The sequence below is a fragment of the Ornithodoros turicata genome, chromosome 4, assembly GCF_037126465.1.
Source record: "Ornithodoros turicata isolate Travis chromosome 4, ASM3712646v1, whole genome shotgun sequence".
Taxonomy (NCBI): domain Eukaryota; kingdom Metazoa; phylum Arthropoda; class Arachnida; order Ixodida; family Argasidae; genus Ornithodoros; species Ornithodoros turicata.
Window position 1 is genome coordinate 2,908,614 of NC_088204.1, and position 20,162 is coordinate 2,928,775.

Genomic DNA, 20,162 nt, shown 5'->3' on the forward strand with positions numbered 1-20,162 from the left:
TAATTTCCATGTCCATCAGCTTTGCTCAGCGTGAAACTGATGGACATGGCGGTTTATTTTCCTGACGGAATACTCCTTCGAATACTCCCGCGCTACTTCCGCGCGCTTCCGAGGTAGCTGGCACTCTTTCTATCGGAGTATCATCGAATTACCGCTTTTTCTTTCTATTTCTATTCTATTATATTCTATACCGCTAACATTGAAAATTTTCCCTGTCACCTCGTTACCTACGACAGTTTATTGCAATTCTAACACAACGACAATACTCACTAGTGTTCAAATATTGTTCCTCCTTTCCTACGGTAAACAATACAGCCCCTCTCTCTTTTCTTTCTCCCAGCCGCTCTCAGGAATCAAGACGAAAAGATGCTCTTCAACTTAACGGCTGACATGCCCTACCTCGAGGTAGCGTATGGAGGATCGCTCATATTGCACGAAAATTCTTTGGCGACTTCTATGCTGTTGGAATACCAATGGGCATCGATGAAGAAGCACTCCGTCAGGCTTAGCTCAAAGTTGAGAAACTTGGGCACCCGACACCTGCAAAAGTCTGTCTCCGACATGGACGTCCAATTGAGTCAGTATCCCGAGTACAACTGGAAGGTAAGGGGATCCTCTATGTCATTTCTACGGACAAGACTTCCCGTTTGTTTCGCAGCGAAATAACCTTTTAGTTCCTTATTCGTAGTCCTTTAATACTTCTGTACCTTAGTAACAGCGCGGTCCCTCAATAGGAAGCGCAGAATAAACTTTCTCTAGTCAGCTAAACATAATTACGCTTTACCCCTCTTTGTAAACAAATGACGTCATAGTATTCGACAGCGCCACCAATTTGGTAGAGTTGAACTATCCGCTGGAAGCTGGTGGGCGAACCAGGTGGCGCCCTAAAGCAACGGTCTTGAGGCGATTACGGTGGTCCCTGAGAGGGACGCGACCTTCGGTCCTACTTTTCTTTGAATGGGAACCCAGCCACCATTCGTGGAACCCAGCCGCCCCCTTCCGATTTGTTTTGGTTTCGGTCTCTCTACCGACGTCATGATGACGTTTCTCGGGTAGAAGTCTATTTTCTAACTACGCTTGCGAGGAAGGGTCATAAGATACCCTTGATAGCACAATGAAAATGCGAAGCATCCTTCGATCGTCTTGTGAGTTGGGAGGGTGATTCCCATGTTTTAATAAGTGGCCGGTAGGTGGCAGTGCAATACAACGTGACGTAACGTGACGCTGTTCCCACTTGCGCGGGAGAGCCGCAAAGCGCGGGCGCCCGCGGCGGCGTGCAGGGAGTCCTTCATCTCGTCCCGAGGCCAGATCTCTCGCCCGCGGAGCCAGTCGCGCACGCGATGCGCCCGTCTGATCGCGGGCGTAGGCGGCGGGTAGCCAATGAGGATACAGGCCCATGGGCGTTGCGGCGGCGCTCTGTGTGCGTACCCTGTAGCCACTGCCGATGTTGGGCGACGTCTCGCGTATTCACTTTTCGTAACGAGAATGCTGGCAACATGGGTGAGGCGCGAGGACTCCGCTTTGCGGGCGGACCGCATCACGTGACCGGAACCAGGCTTAACAATGGTGGAATGTCGTGCCTACATATCTTGCTGAGTTGTACCCCAGCCACTTTTAAACCATGGTGGGTATCGCTGTTTGCAACTGATAGGGCAATCGAGCTCTATTTGCCCTGCTTTTTGCCCTTTCTTCTATTCCGCATAAAGAACTCGTACAAGTTCATAAAAGGGGAATAATAACAACAACGAACTTTTTTTATTAACAAACAAACAAACGACAAAAATGTATCATATGGAACTGCAGTTATTCAAGAAAACTTGAACATTTACTCTTGTAGATCATCACTTTCGCTACTAAGCCTCCATGTAGAAGATAACAGCGATAACGAAGTAAATAGCGGAGAGATAAACCTGTCAATCATTCTGCTTCCTGCAGATTCAAACCGACGTACAGAAGAAGGGCAACGAACACCGCGAGTACGACATCAAGTTCTGGTGGGGCGAGAATCTCCCCGACGACGTGCACTTCATCCACTTCCTCGGCATCGGAAAACAGACGGGCGACGTGTACAACCAAAAGGCAGGCAGCACCGACATCCAGATGAAGCTAACTGCCCCTTTCTGGGACGTCGACGTCGATTCCACGCTGTCCACGAAGCTCGAGGACATCGAATCCGCTGGAACGAAAGCGGACACTCGCTTCGAAATCAGCTCCAGGGGTTCCAGAATCATGCTCATAGGGTACACGTACGGGCTTCACTCCCGCAGTCCGCTACACATCACGGCGTCCGCCGAATTCGACGGCTTCAACCGAAGACTTGTGTACAGAGACCAAGTGCAAGAGAGGGCTCCTGGCCAGTTCGAAGGCAACACCGTCATCGAATGGGGAAGGGAAGGGAAGAATGTGGCCGTTGACTACGTGGTCACTCTCAAGACGGACGAGAAGCAGTACTTCCAGAACATGGACATTAAGATCAGCTACCCCAACATGAGGGCTCCCATCCGCCACAGAAGCCTCATTCGAATAGCTCGTAACGCTGTTGAGGCGACGACAGAAACGGCGTTTGACGGCAAGGGGTACTTTAGTGTCGAAGCGAAGCACACAAAGAGGTCATCGTCCCTCCTACTCGACATACCCTACCTGCAGTTTAAAGCGCTCCGCACCTCAAAAGACGGGTCGTGGTATGGGAAGGTCGAACTGAGACCACGGGCTTTCACTCCTGATGAAGCGTTCATTGCCTCCGTTGAACTCAAAAAGAAACCGGAAATGATGTGGGACTTGGACAGCCAGTTCCTTTGGGACGCCGACAGGAACCCCGAACGACGCTTCCGCTTCGTCATCACCTCGGACAAAGCAGACGTAGAGGGAAAGGTGATTTATAAGTTCGGCACCGTGATCGAGCTCACCCCGAGCAATCGCTTCACCATGAACGTCGACATCGCCCGGCGGCAAATGGAAGGGCCACACGCCCTAGAGATTAAACTCGAGCAAGAGGGACTACCCAGAAGGCTCATGACGTCTTCCTACTCGAACGGTCCCAAGGGCAGCAACTTCCTGATCCGCTACTTTAAGGACGACGCCGAACGCTTCAGGCTGGACTACGTCCGGATCGAGTCCAACTCTGGCAGGGAAATCGACGCCAGGATCACGTCCGCTTATTCACTCGTTGACGGCAAGCGTCTTAACGTCAAGCACAGTTACGACGGACGTAGCTTTACGGGAGAACTTAAATACATTCACGACGCCACTCACTCCTACTCCTTGGCAATAAGAGACACGTCTGGCAACAACAGGGTGAACAACGTCATCAAGTACTCGTCGCCTTACATGCATGCCGAGTTCCAGACGACCGGCGAATACACGCCAACCGAAGCCGACCTGAAGACTGTCCTCACCCAGAACGGCAAGGAATATCGTTTCGGGATTGGCTGGCAGATCAAGGGACGTGGCTCGGCCTTAGTATCGGTACAAATGTTCACCCCGCACCAAAGTGCGAAGGACGGAAGTTTCCTGTTCAAGTACGACCTGAACCCCGGCATGTACGAAGGAGAAACGAGGGTGACTTTCAACGAAGAAGTCAAGCTGGAGATGAACGGGCTCGTCAAACACGACCTCGACAACGACAACGTGGACGCCAGGTTTAAGTTTTACACGCCGTGCACTCAACACGTCGAACTCCGTGCTTACGCAGAAAACACGGCGCGTACCAACACCTACGGCGTGGGCGCCACGATGCAGGGCGAAGATGTCTTCAAAGGGTTCGTTCGAATCAGCTCTACCATGACGGAGTTGGTAGCCAGGATTCAGGTCGAGGGAAAGCATATTCCTTTGCACTTCCTCGAATACAAACGTATCGCGCAAGTTGTGGAGGACAGGATCGTGTCCTACCATTACACTCTGGAACACGGGCTCAAACCGGGATTTACCATCGTCATTGTTCCCGAGACGCAAGGCGATGACATTAAGCTGTCGATACGTCTCAAGCCTAAGGAACAGCCTGAGAACGAGGCTTCATTAACGATCGAGTACAATAAGGAACAAACTGACGATAACAAGAAACTTATCGTTATCTTTGAGCCGAAACGGAACGCGAAGACCTCGTTGGTGTACCTGTTCCAGAGGGCGGAAGGCAAAACGGCGAAGAAGGTTTTCTGGTCCCTCGACGATACAAAGCTTGGCTATGAATACGAACTGCAGAAAAGGGAGGCCTCTGGAATCCATTGGCTTAAGGTGTTCTACCTTCAGCGTGAGATGCATTTCCACTGCCAGCATACAAGGACACCGGACTCGTACGAAGGGCACTGGAAGATACTTCTGAACGCCATCGAGATGCCAGAGAGGATGCTGCATATGTCGTACAGGAGAGACAGGATTGAAGGTGGATGGACATCTGAGGCCAGGATAAGTCACCCGGTAGTTAAGGCAAGTGTCCTTTTTTGTCGTCCTGTTTATGAATTTTTTTTTCGTTTTTGGCTGCGACGCGCTGTCCAACAAATAACGATGATCGTACCAGACATGAAGCGCGCGAGACAATTATTTGATCTGCACTCCCTGTATAGGAACATCGCAACTCAAAAGATCCAAATTCCATCACTCATGCTTACCTGTCTTCTTCTGCACACCCGAATATGCGGATGAACTGTTCCTGTACAAGCAATAACTAGAATTAAGGACAATTGCGTCGACTCAGAGTCATGCCACGTTCACTGTGCTTAATATGCGATTAGAGTATTCAGCCTAGGATGACCCGGCTCTCCGCGCTTACTTCCTGGCTGCTCTTAGTACCAACTTTGCATCTTCGTCATGCAGGACCTCGTCTTCAAGTCCCGCTTCCAAGAAAAACCCGAACAACCCATCGTGTTCTCGGCCGAATTTCAACCGGGCGACGAAACCAACAAGATATTCTTTGACTTGATTCAAACTCTCAACGATGGAATCGCCACGAACCAATCTACGCGCATGCGTCTGCACCACCAAGGTAACCTTGAAACCATGAACTCTCTCGTTGTTGCTGGGTGGCGCCCCTTATATGGGTGGGTGCTATAAAAGGCCAGTCCCGTTTTCGCGCGTGGCGCGACACCTGCTTGACGGACAGACTTCCTCTACCACCGAGTGCATAATTTGTGCCAGAAAAGCCTCCGAAAAAAAAAATCGTGGTTACCAGGCACTGCATAACAAAGTACATACGACCACGCAAATTTTCGTCATCATGCATTTCCTATGCGCTATACCGATGTGAACACGACGGAGCGCACAGTGTTGTGTATAGCATCCGCCTAGGGGCGCTAGCCGACACGAATTTGTTTTCGCTTTTGACGCCGCTAGCGCCCCTAGGCGGAAGCTACACTCAACTAGTGGCAGATGTCGTGTTTACATCGGTATAGCGCATAAGAAATGCATGAAGACGAAACGTTGCGTGATCTTATATTTACTTTATTATGCAGTGCCTGGTAACCACGATTTTTTCGGACGCTTTTCTGACACGAATTATGCACTCCGTGGTAGCGGAACTCTGTCCGTCAAGTAGGTACCGCGACACGCGCGAAAATGTGACTGACCCTTTACAGCACCCATCCTGTACAGAACCGTAAAACAACGCGAAATTTTCCCAAGATCCTAACGTATTCGACGCAATCTTCTCGTCTTACCGCTCCACAACAACGGAGAGTCCCTTTTTTGCTCGCTACTTCTGGAACCTTAGGACTCGTTTTTCCCAAGATCCTGACGTATTCGACGCAAGCTTGACATTCTACCACACCACAACAATGGAGAGTCCCTTGTTTGCCGGGTACTTCTGGGACTTCAGGACTCGGAAGCAGAGTCTCAAGAGAGGCCACGCCACAGCTTTCCTGGGCAGGAACAACAGAGCCATTGTGGATGTGAGCGCACTGTCTTCTACTCTCCCGCAGCATGCTGGTGTGTCGTAAGGGACTGCGGGGTGGTGGGTTCGAATCCCGTGCACTTGCAGCTGCGCGTTACCCCTTTCAAATATAGGATCGCACGTCTCTTTCCTGTTGACGTCTGTATACACCGCTCGCAGCCTATACAGGGTGTTCAAAATTAAGCTTTCACTAGCACTTTATTAACAGGCGAACAAAAGAAAACTGGTGCTATTTTTTTCTGTTCCTCGGGTAAGAAACAGGTGCTACATAATTAGCAGCACCTGTTTCTTACACAAAGTAGCGTAATGTTATCATCCGGTTTCTTGTCATCGCTGTGTTTGCGTGGCGCTCGTGAAAGCTTTAATTTTGAACACCCTGTATACACGCGCACCAAAGGCGATGTCAGAACATTTTCGCTGATGTAGTAGTATAGAGAAGGGACGAATCCACAACTTAGTAAATCCGAATCCGATTCCGAATCCAAGGAAAGTTCTATACGAATCCACGAATCTTTCGAATCTTTTCTTTAAAAACAGGTTAAAAAGATTTAAAAAAAACTTCTACTGAAAAGTGTTTTGAAGCAGAATATAATACACTCGTTTAATAATAATAAAAAAACATAATAGTTCAGTTTCGGGAGAAAATATGTACCCATGTATTTAACGTATTGTCCATCGACTACAAGAAATACACAAATTCTCGAGCCTGAATTATTTCCATAAAGCTAAAGCAACAATCAAAAGCAAAACCGTATTACTTTTAAACTTGTAATGTAATAGTTCCTGCCGGAAGTCTTTCAGTCCAAAGCAATGTAAACACCGGCAAACAATATGCGAACGATGTAAACGCCGGTCGGTCAATGAGGCTTTCGGCGGGACTCCGGAGGCGCCAATTTGAAGAAGAAAAAAAAAAAAGAAAGAAAGGAAGAAACGTGGTCGTCGGATGCGAAAGATTCCGGATTCGCCATTTTGGGTACCCGGATTCGGATATCCGAATCTCGGGTCCCTGCCGAAGATTCGCGGATTCAGGGATTCGCGGATTTAGTTGGCACGTCCCTATCGCAGCCAACCCTTTCACTATCTTTATCCAGGAGGCCGACGGCAAAACAAACTTCTAAACCGTTTCTCAATTACACTTACGTTCACATTTTCAGTACGATTCGTTCTTCGGAAGGTTCCAAGGCGAGGGATCGAGACAGATAGCGCCGAATGGCGACGACATAACCGACCTCACTTTCACCACCGATGGCAAGGAATTTAAAGGTCGCATCATATTGAAACCGGAGGATCATCACGTTGAGGCGCTCATGTTTGACAGCCACGGTATGAATCCCCGTCACATGTCCCGTTAAAAAAAAAAACTCCATTAAACCTCCGATTGCGCTGTCGAATAACGTATTTTCCTCGCTTTTCATTTTTGAAGGCAAACCCACGCGTAGCCTGGTCATTGCCGCGGGCCCCGCCTCCTCGAAGAAGCGCACGTTGAGCCTGGAATTGAGCAAGTACGTAGATGGTGACAAACGCACAGACTTCAGCTACTCAATTGAAAAACGTTCGCACGGGAGGTTCAGAAATAGGCTCTTCTTCCCGCCCAGGAATTACGAGACCGTCAAGGTAAGAAGTCTTTCCCGATTCTTCCTTACCATGCAGGGTTTTGTATAGTCGAATAGAACGTTAGAGAGGGTGAGGGTCGTAATTTTTTTTTTCGAATCTCTGGTAAGCTTTCATCAAGTGGTATACGGTAGAGACCGTTTATAACGATTTTAACGGGAGCGCGAAATGTCATCGTTGTATCAGAGTTGTCGTTGTATACGAGCTCTCGCGATGTCGCTGTTAGGGATCGCGTCAACGAAGTATATAACGGTACAGGTATATCGCCGCCGAACGTGCACATTTGTTGAGAGCACAAAAGCATTTTATGTAGCTCCTGACAGACGCAGCTGTTTGCGTCGAAAGCTTTTCCTATGGCAACATGACCACCGGTGCCGCGTGAGGCCCCGCACCTTTCGAGATTGATATGACTTCGTCAATTTCTCGTCATCCAGTGCCGTAGTCATCAGCAGCCTCAATATCGGAACGGCATTGCCCATTAGTATGCGCCTCGTCCACAGGTAATTCGTCGACGCGTTGTTTTGGGTGTCGACGCTTTCACTGTCTGCCAGTCACATCTTGGAAGGCACGGTGCTTCGCAACGAGGTTTTTGCGGGGAGCAAGATCCAACGAACACATGCAACTTCGAGTCGAGCCGTATATGCCGTTCCTCATCGGACCACACACGTCGCGGGGCCACAGACGCCATCATAGCACCAGCAAACCAGGAGAAATCGTGAACGCGATAGAAGGATTTGTAGAGGGAGCAACCTCCTCTACTTCTCATGGGTCCATTCGAAGTCATGCATATCTATAATCCCCATCAGTAATGCGCGGATAAACGTACCAGGTTCTCAATGTGATACTCAGGGAAACTAAGGCTCTTTTAAAGTCGAACTTGCATTATCTAAAATTCGAAATCAATTTGTTTCCAATGAAAAAAATAAAAATGTAATCTTGCTTCTCGATCTTCACGCGTTTTACCGACCACGGGAAAAACTCGGACCACGCTTTTTTTGCATTCATACTCAAACTCCAATCTTTCGCGGCGATCATTCTGTTGATGACTTGTTTACATACGTACTGCAATGGGTGAGTTGATGGGAACCAGTAATTTGATCGCAATGTCAGAGTTATTGCTATATCGATGATCGTAATTAACGGGCTCGCCTGCACTTTATCAATGCTTTGAAGGCTCGATATATGATATTTTTTTATCGAGAAAGTCCATTATAAAGTTCAGATGATAAAGGTATTCATGACAAAAGGAACCATTTCGACAACAAACGTCGCTATAACAAATACACTTTGTAAGAAAATATTTAGAAAAGATACGTATATTCGATAAGGACATTCGTTATCGAAATTCGAAGATCGAATATATTCATGTAACGAAGATTGTTGTTTGAATTTTGTAGTTGCAGGACTTGTAACCATAGAACCAATAGTAATAATCTTACATAAAATGTTTACTGCCTGTGTATTGCGTCGCTATGCGCATGGTTTCCACATTGAGTGCTTACATTATTACAAAGGAGCCCATAACAAATTTGAGTTCGTTCAAACAGGCTGAAGACCAACCTCTTTGTCCTTCTTCACACGAACGTTTTTCGCGTCTGCGTTTTTAAAGCTGGATTCACACATGCGTTTCTTGAGGCGGCGCCGCGCGGCGTTTCCAGGCGGTTTTCGAGAACCGCTGCGTGCTGCATCTCCGCAGCGCTGCTCCACAAACGCTATTTCATCCAGCTGGCTATCTTTTAGCGCCGGCGGGCAACGGCCGGCCTCCCGATACCGCGCTGGGATCTTTTGTGATTTGTGTGTGTGTGTGCGCGCGATTGGCGTTACCGCGTGAGTTAATTCTTTGCCAGCAATAATTGCTTGGGGTCTGCACTGTTAGCGATGAGCTGGGAATTTGCGCAAACCACGGAATCGACGAAAATAAAGACGACTTCTGTGTGACCGTGCGTTGGTCATCGGAAGGTAGACATGCATGTGTCTCGTTTCTTCTGACGTTCTTTCTCTGTTATCGCGTCACGTCTGTCGTTCCAACGATTGATGATTCCACCAGAAATGCTTCACAATAATGCTAAAATAGATGACATGCTTTACAATGTAGATTTGTAGGAAGAGAGCTGAAAGGCGCCGGTACGATCTTGACGTAGCAACAACAGCGAAGCGTGTTTTTTGGGATGGCGGCTCGGCTATGTGGACCCCTCTCCGAAGCGCCGCGAACGCTGAGGCGGCGCGGCTTTTTGAAACGCATGTGTGAATGAACCTTGGCAAAGCGGACCCATTGGAACCTATGTTGGACGACAAACCTATGGACGACGACGCTATGGGCGACGACCCTATGGACGACGAACGGTCGTGTGAAAAGGTCGTGCGAACCCGGCCTTACGTTCATCGTGCTGTTACGCGAATGCTACTTTCAAATTGCGTCAAAAGAGTACGGAAAAATGACGTCACATGTGTCGAGAACGCTCAAACGTTCGTTTTTACCCGACATAGCGAATTTTTGAATAATGTCTTAATGACCACACAAGGAATGGTTGGCTAGTCGTCGCACTCCCGGAACGTAAGTACAGTATGTATTATGACATGGCAATTCCTATAATGTTTCTACAGAATCTACAGGTTGCACAAACGAAGCCTCCATTCATTATACACGAATTCGTTAAGTCTGATGTCATGGTGTAACTTGCGTCATTTCTTTTCTTTCCAGAGGATATTCCTCCAGGGGCAGGAGTCTTTGTCCACCATCAACTTCGCCGCCGTCATGGATGAAATCGCCCACTTTGCGGAGAAATCGTGGAACCTCTTTGTGGAACAGTTCTTCGATCCCATCGCTACCCTCCTGGCGGAAGAAATGGGCGAAATGATAGGAGAAGCCCTCAACGGCTTCAACGACGTTTACTACGAGGGATCGTGAGTTCTCTAAAACCGCCATAACTGCATAGTTGATAGATTAGATGGATTGAAAGTACGCTAGCAGATGCTCGTAGGTACAAAAAGAGAAGGAGTCAAACGGAGAATTCGTACAGAAAAAAAAATTAGTTCAGGTGCTAACGAACAGAGTGGCTCAACATAGAGAATCGCTTTCTTCTTCTTTTCTTTTTTTTTTACTCGCTTAAAAAAATATAAGCTACACGGCAGGTCCGCACGATGGTGGACGGAAAGCTCACAGTCCACGTAGGGATTTTAAGTCCGATATTTGTGTCCGCAAATTCAACGTAATACGAACCGCTCTCTCCCATATAATTCCACAATAGCCATCTTTTTCAGGGAATTACAGCCGAATGTGAATTTGCCGGGCGAAATGTATATGCCGAGTATATCTGCTTAGAGTACACAAACAAACGTGCACGTTACGATTCAAAGCTGTAAAATGCAAAGTTTTGTAGCAAAGTAATAATCCAAAGTTAACAAACCTGCGAACGCGGTGGACTAGCGGAGGGTACAGGCCATCAAGAACATGAGGTCAGCAGTACCGTTTATGATTGATTGGAAGAGAAGCAAAAGTCAAATTTCATATGATTCTTACAGCCTAACACATCGTCCAACGAAGCAGTGAAGTATTAAGGCGGACTCACTTCTTAAGAAAGTCTATGGGGAATTTTTGTTCGCAGGGTTCCCGTAAACTTCGCTAAATTTCGACACTAAACCAGTACAGGCGTGTTCTCCTCGAGTTTATCTAGGGAATGACACATTTTTGAAGTCTTGACGCGATCCACTGGTTTTGCCGAATTAGTTTATCAAATTTGCAGTACATGGGAACAGGGTGGGACGTGCAACAAAATCACTTCTCTCGGGCCGCCCGCCCGTGATATTTGTGCCAAAATGGTGTCATTCCCTAGAGTCGGTGTCTGGGAATTGACTGCAAACAACAAATTCGATAAGCTTACTGCCATTTTGCAGATCCCTGCGAATAAAAATAATGACCTCGTTGCTTGCTACCATGTTCAGCACGCTGGCGCCGATTATACTACTTCCTGAGAAAGCGCGAGAAAAGCAAGGCGAGAGAAAACAAGTTTTGGGATGGCGCAGCCAACCCTTTCCCCGGAAGTGAATGTGAACTAGATCGCACGAGTCCGACCCTGTCGTATTCATTAGTCAGCCATCTACACGTGCGGTACTCTATATTGAAAAGCCCACTACGTGGATCCCGCGGTTTCATTGGGTTGGATTGGATTGGAAAAAGAAAGACAAATATGGAGAGATTAGTCCCAACCGAGTCAGAACTGGCAACTCCAAAACGCGTTTGTGGGTGAAAAAATAGAGCCAGAAAAAGAGAACGAACGAACGAACGGACGGACGGACGGACGGACGGACGGAAAGGGGTAGAGTGGAAGGTAGAGCAGGATAAAACATAAAGGAAGACGGGAGAAAGGGAAGGGGGAGACGTTAGGCACAGAGAGAAACACTCACTGGTTCCCATGGTTTTATCTTAGTTCCAGTGTAGTCTACTTCTCCGTGATTTCGTACAGATCATTTGTCTATGCAGTATCCTTCTTATAAGAGGAACGAACTCTTTTCTCTTTCAAGGTTCAGCGAAATGCTCCAGAAACTGTCCGCCGAGATCGAAAAACTCTTCACGTTTATCCAGTCCACGATTATGGACATTATCGACAGTTTGCCCGCCGCGGGACCAAGTCGGGAACACGGGCGACGCAGGCGTGACGTCAGCAGTTCCATTGACGAGTTACGGTCGTACATATCCGATTTCATAGACAGCGTCTACAACTCTCGAGCGGCAAAAATCATGTTCTCTCTGATCGAAGACATCGTGGACACTATCAACTATAATATCGGAGAACTGTGGTACAAGGTGAAGACTAAAGGTGAACAAATGTGGGACAACTTCATGGAGAACCCCGACGTCAAGGCCATCACGTCGACCTTTGCCGAGATATACCAACCGGTAAGCCATTAACAGTCCTTACAGCGAGGACGATTATGACGAATGTCGCTTTAACCAATTTCACTATAAACGTCATTGATGTTTGGCGTCAATGCTTTAAATTAACGTGGATTCGTGTGGTTTCACGGACAAAAAGTTCTCGCACGGTGAAGAACTCTCCAAGAACGATGGTTGCCTTTAGGGTACGTTCAAATAATTAAAGATACACGATTTCTAACCTCAGCTCGTTGCTACGTTGTGTTAGTTCTAAATAAAATTTTTATGAAATTAATATACCCTGATGGTTGATGATCGTATAATGATAATACTGATCGTTATATACTGCACGTTGTATATGAGATCGCCATAAAACTAGCATGTCGCACTACCGATCGTTATAAGCGTAGTTCGCTATAAAAGGAGCATGTCATACTACTAATCGTTATAAGCGTAATTCGCTATAAAATGAGCATGTCTTACTACTAATCGTTATAAGCGTAATTCGCTATAACGCAGAATATCACGCTACTAATCGTTATAAGCGGAATTCGTTATAAAAGAGCATATCATACTACTAATCGTTATAACCAGAATTCGCTCTAAAATGAGCATGTCATACTACTAATCGTTATAAGCGGAATTCTCTGGACTTGCTGCAAGGCACCTGTGGTCAGCCTATACCAGTGTTAACAGAATACATATAAAACGTTCTGAAGTTAACGCGTCGTGAACCGTTTCGCCGATAACGTCTTTGTCACTGCAGGGTACATACGAAGCGAACTACAATTTCTGGGAGAAGTTGGAGAAACGGCTGACTAGTGGTTGGTCTGCGGGAGACACGATCGTCGAGGCTGACACTCAGAGGGGAAAATACATATGGGACGTGCGCATCCCGCTCGACTCGGAGTCCATCTCGCAGGGAGTCAGCATTTGGACCGCCGGCGAAACCGGAGATGATCTCGTGCGATCACCCAGCACGGGAAGGATCATTGCGTCTGTACTATCGTCCAAGCTGATGCCTCCGTTCGATGGTAAACTTGAAAAGGCTTCTTCGCATCTTCTGCACTCAAGAAAGAAACGTAGAATTTTCTGCCCATCTCGGTAGAGCTGTATTGCAACCATATTTCTATATACTTAGGGAGTGACTTTTTCGATTTAAACCCAATTCTGCCCTCTTATTCCCCCCCCCCCCCCCCCGAACTGACCTCCGACCAATTCGGGTTGAACCCGATTTCTTCCCGAATTTCAGTCACTATGAAATCCTCAAGTGACGTTTCCATTGAAGACGAACAAAGGTCATGTAACACGTCAGGTCATGAACAGGTCATGTCAGTCACAACAGGTCATGAAAACGGGGGCGTACGCCTTTCTTGCGACAATTATAACCAGCATAAGTGTCCCCAAAAAAGGCGTACGCCTCCCGTTTTCAACAAATTCCGGCAGATAACGATATCATTCGAGATGGTGGTTGGCTAGGAGCGTGCTATGCGGTGGAGTTCATTTTTAAGAGTGTACCTCTTTTCGTTTTGTTTCTCTAAATCATTGAAGTCTCGGCATAAAGAATCTCTGCATTATACACTCTAAAAACAGAGCTTCACCACATAGCACGCTCCTCGCACAGATAATCTTGTCCCAGATAGGCGCCTCCCCCTGTTTTGAACAAATCACGACACAGAATGATATTATTCGGAATGATGGTTGGCTAGGAGCGTGCTATGTGGTGAAGTTCTGTTTTAACAGTGTAGAGTATAACGCTGGTTCGGAAAAGAATACCGAGTATGCCCGTTGCCTTTCCTTCTTCTTTTTCAATCCAGTCCAGTGTTCCAACACTCTCACGTTTTTCTTCTTCTTCTTCTTTTTTTTTCTTTTTTTTTTTGCACAGGGCAAGCACTTATTGTGGGCGACCAACACATCATCACTTTCGACGGCACCACGTATTCCTTTGCTGGAGAATGCATGTACATGCTTGCTCGCGACTTCGTCGACGGTAACTTCACCGTACTCATACGCTACGACACAGACACTCCCACCGAAGATGGCACACCCACAAAGTCCTTCATCATCAAGTTAAAAGAGAACCTCATTGAATTGTTTCCGGGCAAAGGGGCAGTGAGTAGACCACGAACTCTTACTTTCTTGGACGACTGCATACCTCGACTACATTATCGCCGTTCCTGTCTCTGTAATTCAGGTCTACATGAACGGCCAACCCGTGGAACTGCCACTGTTCGGCGAACGTGGTGATCTCATTCTCACCCGCTCTCATGACGTCATTACTGTGGAACAGCGCCACCACGTGAAGGTCTCCTGTTACCTGTACCATGACGTCTGCGTCGTGACCGTGTCTGGTTGGTACTTCGGCAAAACTGCCGGACTTCTCGGAACCTTCAACAACGAGCCTAGTGACGACCTGATGCGTCCAAGAGGCGGGGTACGTGCGCTAATCGTGAAATCAAACAAGTTGACGTTATCCAAAGTACATGTGGCGATCTGCGAATCCGTATATAAGAGCACCATACCGTTGAAAGCGGTGTCGTTGTACGCGATATCGCTGTATCTGCAGGCAGTAACACACAATAATAAAGCGAGAATTATTTACTACATAGTCGGGAGATGTAGAGGCGGATCTGTGATGGGGGTGGGAGGCGGTCTGCCTTGGACGGCACTACTTACGGTCAATGTCAACCCCATGTGATGACAGAAGCTTGGGGGGGGGGGGTGTCAAGACATCCTCCGCCTAGATCCTCCTCTGGGGTGAGGGGTAAGCTTTTTGTCGTGAGCATCTCCTTGCGTCTGAGGAGTTGGGTACGTGGACAGAACAGTACGTGACACCAGGGGCTTTTGTAACAACCCCCCCCCCCCCACCGCGCCTCCTAACACCCCCCAAAATCTTGCAACACCCTCCAAAATACCGGCCAGAAAGACCAAAACGCCATGCAGAAGCAGCACATATGTGCGTCACCCCCCCCCTCCGCCTACGAGACCCCACCGCGTGATGAATATCTTGGGAAAACCCCCGCAGGACAAACAAGACAAGAGGGGACAGAGTCCAACCAGTGGGCGAGAGTTTATGAACATTATGTACAAGCAATGCCAAGAATGCACCGGTGCTTTGTCGCCAACTCCTCAGGCTCAATGAGGTGCAGTCTTCCTTACATCACCAGCCCGTACTTGCTTATACGTCGTATTTCTTATAGCTGTCGCTCAGCGCAGGGAAACGTCCCACATCATCATCATCCATCATCCATGTTGTTGTTGTTGTCGTTGTCGCTCAGCGGCGTCAGCGCTATACATCTAATGACATCTTACTCTCCCATTCTAGGTCATCAACAACATTGGGCAGTTCGTTAAGAAATGGGAAGTCGAACGAGGCTGCAAAGGACCTGTGAAAGTTATACGCGATCAGGCTGCTGAAGGATCAGAAGGCTACGAGCTCTGCCGTCGGTACTTCAAGCAACGGGACTCCCCGCTTGCTCCAGGCTTCTGGAAGGTCAGTGCATTCTGTTAGCCGAATGCAACCCCAATCGAGGCTATTTTAACGCGGTCGTACGATCTGTCCTTCGCCTCTTGGCAGGAATCTACGGAACTGTACCTGGACATGTGCCTCCGTGAAACAGCAGCCCGTCCCGAAAATATAGCACCAGGAGCCTGCAAGATAGCCCTCGCTTACCTGAAGAGGGTGGAGAAATACGGCATCAAGACGACGTTACCTTCGGAATGCTGTGCGTATCTATTGATTCAGTGTTAGCTCGTTTTGGGTGATAACTGCTTACTTCTTTCGCTTCAGATATTTGCAAGGTCGTCGGGAACAAGGACCTCGGCTTTGGCCAAAAGCACAGCGTTTACGGCAACCCTCGCAGCATGGATGTAGTGTTCGTCGTTGAAGAAGATTCCTGTCACGGCAATCTTGTTCGGGACATTGACACCACAGTCAGGCTTGTCGACAAAGAGCTGCTGAATGCTGGATACGTGAACAACAGGTGAGGCAACGAATTATTTGAATATAAAATTGAAATTCAACAGAAAATAGCGAGATGAACGTGTCAACACGCACCTTGCCATGGGCAGCCAGGAAGGCGGGTTGAAGTGTCCGCTGGTCAGATGGTAGCCAAGGTCGTGCTGCTGGACGTCCGCAATTGGACGTATTCTGGACGTCTGCTGGACGTCATGCAAGGACGTCTATGCTGTCTGGGGGTTTCCTTATGTTTTCCTTGGGGTTTTCCGCCTACAGACTTTCCAGACGAACGTCAGCCCAGTTTCTCTTGAAGTCGGCCCAGTTCACATACTGACCCCCCTCCCCCTTTCCTACCTGCTGTCCTCTCTCTCTCTGCCCACCTCCGTACACCACTCATAGCCACACTTGCTTCGCGGCATCAACACGGAATTAAAAAAAAAAACGCATGGGCAGCCATTGCTGTGGTTGCACATCATTCCCTTATCGTTTCTTATCAAATGCAAAAGTGCTTCCCACAGAATTCCCACAACGACTTCTGCGCCAACTGTAGCGGCCTTTTTTTGTCATTTTGTCGTGAGCCCTGTGTGAGTTTCATAAATGGTACGATTCTGCGCAGGTTCGGCTTAATTGGCTTTGGCCACAAGAGCGGCAAGAACAGCGAACCTCACATTCGCACTGCCCGGGACAACATCTTCTTCGCGTCTCAGGACATGATCCTGGCAGCCGAAAAGATGCGACTAGAGCCCGTCATCAACCGTGACTCGTCCAAGGCAGACATCTTCGCTGCCATCGCATATGCAGTGAATATGCCTTTCCGTGCGGGCGAAGCGTCCAGGTCAATTGTCCTGATGGCCTGCTCTGATTGCAGCGAAGACAACAGCCATGTGAGTGTTGATAAGTATTATATATCAAGTATAATGGATTATGCATGGTACACGCTCTGGACAGTACAGCGTCATTTTACGGACGTTTATTATCTCACAATCTTTCAGCTGAGCTACTCAGACATTCAGAGGACATTACTGGAACGTGGAATCACGCTGCACCTGGTCGCGGACAAACCAATTAAGGTTCGCAAGAGTGCTATCAAAGGAAAAGGAATTTATGGTAAGTTTCGGACGGTGTTCTTGACTTCTTCATATCCTACAGCGGACGTCTTACGGACGTATTGTAGGAATCAGCAACACGTTCCTAGTTATTTCAGGACTAACCTCTCAATGTTTTCTTTTACCAATCAATACATCAACCCTAGCTAGAGATTAAGTTTCGGGCGGTGTTCTTGTCTTCTTCATGTCCCACAGCGGACGTTTTACGGACGTATCATAGGAACCAGCAACATCTTCCTAGCTAGTTTGGGACACAGTGTTTTCTTTTACCAATCAATACATTAATCCTAGCTAGAGATAATGGTAGTCTCAAGGAATAACTGTCTTTCATGACCCACGGTGCTGCTGCTCTGGTTTGTTTGACAGCGACAGCTGTTCGTGAACATCCTGTCCCGTACGTCGCATCGCCTAAAACCCTTCTTTGCCTTGACGCGAGATGAAGCGAAGAAACGAGGAAAAGACGCGCGATGCGGATTGGCCGTTTCGGAAAGCCACGTTGGCTGTGACGTTGGCGTCACGTGCCTCAGAGAATATGTGGCAGCGGCGTTTGGCGGTTCACATGGCATGGCATGGCATGGCATGGCATGTGAAGAGTTGCGCCGCGCGCGTACCGGCTTCTCGTGTCCCGCAGCAGCGGCGGGGACGCTATTGCGTGTGTATGCAGAGCTGAACAGCAGCATTATGGAACGGCCTAGGAAATGTACGTACGGAAGATGATCTTGATGCGGAGTACAATCGATAGGATGAACCATGTACGCAACGACATGCGAGGTCAAATAAAGAGCTATGTCGATGTCGTTGATTTCAACTTGCATCATATCTGCCAGTTTTTAATATCTACGAATGTTTGGCCCCATTCTTCCATGTATACATATTGTTGTTCCAGCAACTATTGTTCTTGTACTGTAATCCGTGAAGATTACTGAAGAAAAAAAACGATAACAGGCAAAAAACTCAAAAGGACATTTGTAACATTTCCAGGCATTGACGCCGACACTGTTTACGGCAACAAGGACATTAGCCAGGCCCAGCTTATTGGCCAGCCAGACCTGCGGCCACAGATCGCGACAGCCAAGGACATCTGCATCGCCTTAGCTCAGGAAGCTCACGGCAGTTTCTTCAGCAGCAAGGCCTTGCGCGGAGACGGCAAGAACTGGAAGAGCATCTTTTCACGGCGTATCGCTAAGCCTATTCAGGCGCAACCGCAACCGTGCGAGCAATGCGAATGCATCCATGACGACGGCATCAGTCCAAGGACAGTATGCAGGCCCTGTCAGCCACTCGCACCAAAGGTGCCTCTCGCTGTGAGTTTCTTAAGCGGCATTCTTGTCCACATCCTGTGCGTGATGAAATATTTTGTGACGTTGCGCGGATGAGCGATGAGGATTAATGCTTGATTTGCTTTTCAGGTGTACACGTCAGATGACCTGGAGTACTAGACGTGGAGCGGCGAACGGCCCATTGTATATGAATCAATTTAGTGTTTCTATTGTTGCCAATAAATGTATAGTATTATGTTTGTAATTAAGTGGATTGACGAATTTTTGTTGCGATATCGCATATTTTGCGTCTCATAAGAGGTTCGAACTTCCATGTATACACTGGTATCGCATCCGCAGCACAGGTTAAAGCAGAAACCCTTGTCCTTGACGTGTGGTTTCCGAGCTATCTGCCTGCCGGTGTGCCGCTAGGGTATCGTGCGTCTTGGCCCGACTTCTCAGGAAGGTCTGCCGACATTTGCCTTACAGCGTCTGAGGAAAATCCTGAGGAAAACAGTCGGATAGCACAGCCGATGCCGGCATTCTATTCCGAGTTACCTCCGAGTCTCGCAGTGGAAGCCGATCACCCTGAGCCACTAAGCCACGAGAACCTTGAGTTATGTTGACGAGTGACCGGCAATAGACGATTTCAGAAAATCCCAGAGTGCTTAGCGCCGCTTTGAACTGTGGGAGTTTACTAATACGTAAGAAACGGATGGCCCCCAATCTGTTCCGATCTCTCCCCTACCGGTCCATTGTCCACGACGTGTCAAGGTCAGCGAAAGCAGAATGTGAAGGATTATTCTCCGTTACCACGCTCAGCAAGCGCCCAGGATGTAATGCGTGCGCAAAGAGCACTGGGATCTTCTGAAGTCGTCTATTAGCGACAGGTGTGAGTTCGATACCCGCCACCGGTATTCGTTGATGTTCCTTCAACTGGGCCACTAAAGTGTCACTCCGGACTCAGGAAACAGCGTTTATTTTACTTAGTCCATGAAAAGAAGGTGCCTGAAGGATTCTATACGCGAAATTTTAATCCTGTTTACGAGCCATGTGCATTTCTGTCAATTTTTGAAGATCTGCTGAGCCTCCACAGGTTTCGATGACGCGACGAGCGATTGACGTAATCATAAGCCCACAAATTGCAATGATGTCATGTTCTGGAGAGGGCACTCGTCTCCTAGCAACGACGCCGGCGTCCGGGGAAGGTCACGTGGTGGAGAAGTCATGTGAGGCTTATCGAAAGGGGGGGAAATGGAAGAGAGGTCTTCTCCTTCCTTTGAGTTTTCTCGAAGGTCGGAGCGGTCGGATGGTATGTCACGTGGGACTCCGCTAACGGAATGCAAAAAGTGAGCCCCCCCCCCCGGAAGACAGGCAACAACGTTGCCAGATGAGAGCCGGGCGCTCCGTGGAGCCTAACATGACGTCACAGTTCTCAAAAATAAAAATTAATTTTTCCTAGCTTTCGCGTCAT

The 20,162-nt window shown here is 48.1% G+C and overlaps 1 protein-coding gene across 1 annotated transcript in view; it reads left to right on the top strand.

Annotated features, from left to right (window-relative positions):
* The window catches only part of LOC135390664 (apolipophorins-like), a 41,916-nt gene extending 22,963 nt beyond the window's left edge, over window positions 1-18,953 (top strand). The window contains exons 20-37 of the mRNA XM_064620467.1: window positions 341-603; window positions 1,936-4,422; window positions 4,810-4,978; window positions 5,719-5,879; window positions 7,036-7,204; window positions 7,305-7,495; window positions 10,194-10,396; window positions 12,014-12,389; window positions 13,132-13,399; window positions 14,251-14,477; window positions 14,560-14,799; window positions 15,691-15,858; window positions 15,943-16,090; window positions 16,156-16,348; window positions 16,940-17,207; window positions 17,316-17,430; window positions 18,411-18,733; window positions 18,839-18,953. Of these exons, the coding sequence (XP_064476537.1) occupies window positions 341-603; window positions 1,936-4,422; window positions 4,810-4,978; window positions 5,719-5,879; window positions 7,036-7,204; window positions 7,305-7,495; window positions 10,194-10,396; window positions 12,014-12,389; window positions 13,132-13,399; window positions 14,251-14,477; window positions 14,560-14,799; window positions 15,691-15,858; window positions 15,943-16,090; window positions 16,156-16,348; window positions 16,940-17,207; window positions 17,316-17,430; window positions 18,411-18,733; window positions 18,839-18,868 (5,999 nt within the window). The 3' untranslated portion in view covers window positions 18,869-18,953. The remainder of the gene's footprint in view (window positions 1-340; window positions 604-1,935; window positions 4,423-4,809; window positions 4,979-5,718; window positions 5,880-7,035; window positions 7,205-7,304; window positions 7,496-10,193; window positions 10,397-12,013; window positions 12,390-13,131; window positions 13,400-14,250; window positions 14,478-14,559; window positions 14,800-15,690; window positions 15,859-15,942; window positions 16,091-16,155; window positions 16,349-16,939; window positions 17,208-17,315; window positions 17,431-18,410; window positions 18,734-18,838) is intronic.
* The last annotated feature ends 1,209 nt before the right edge of the window (window positions 18,954-20,162 follow it).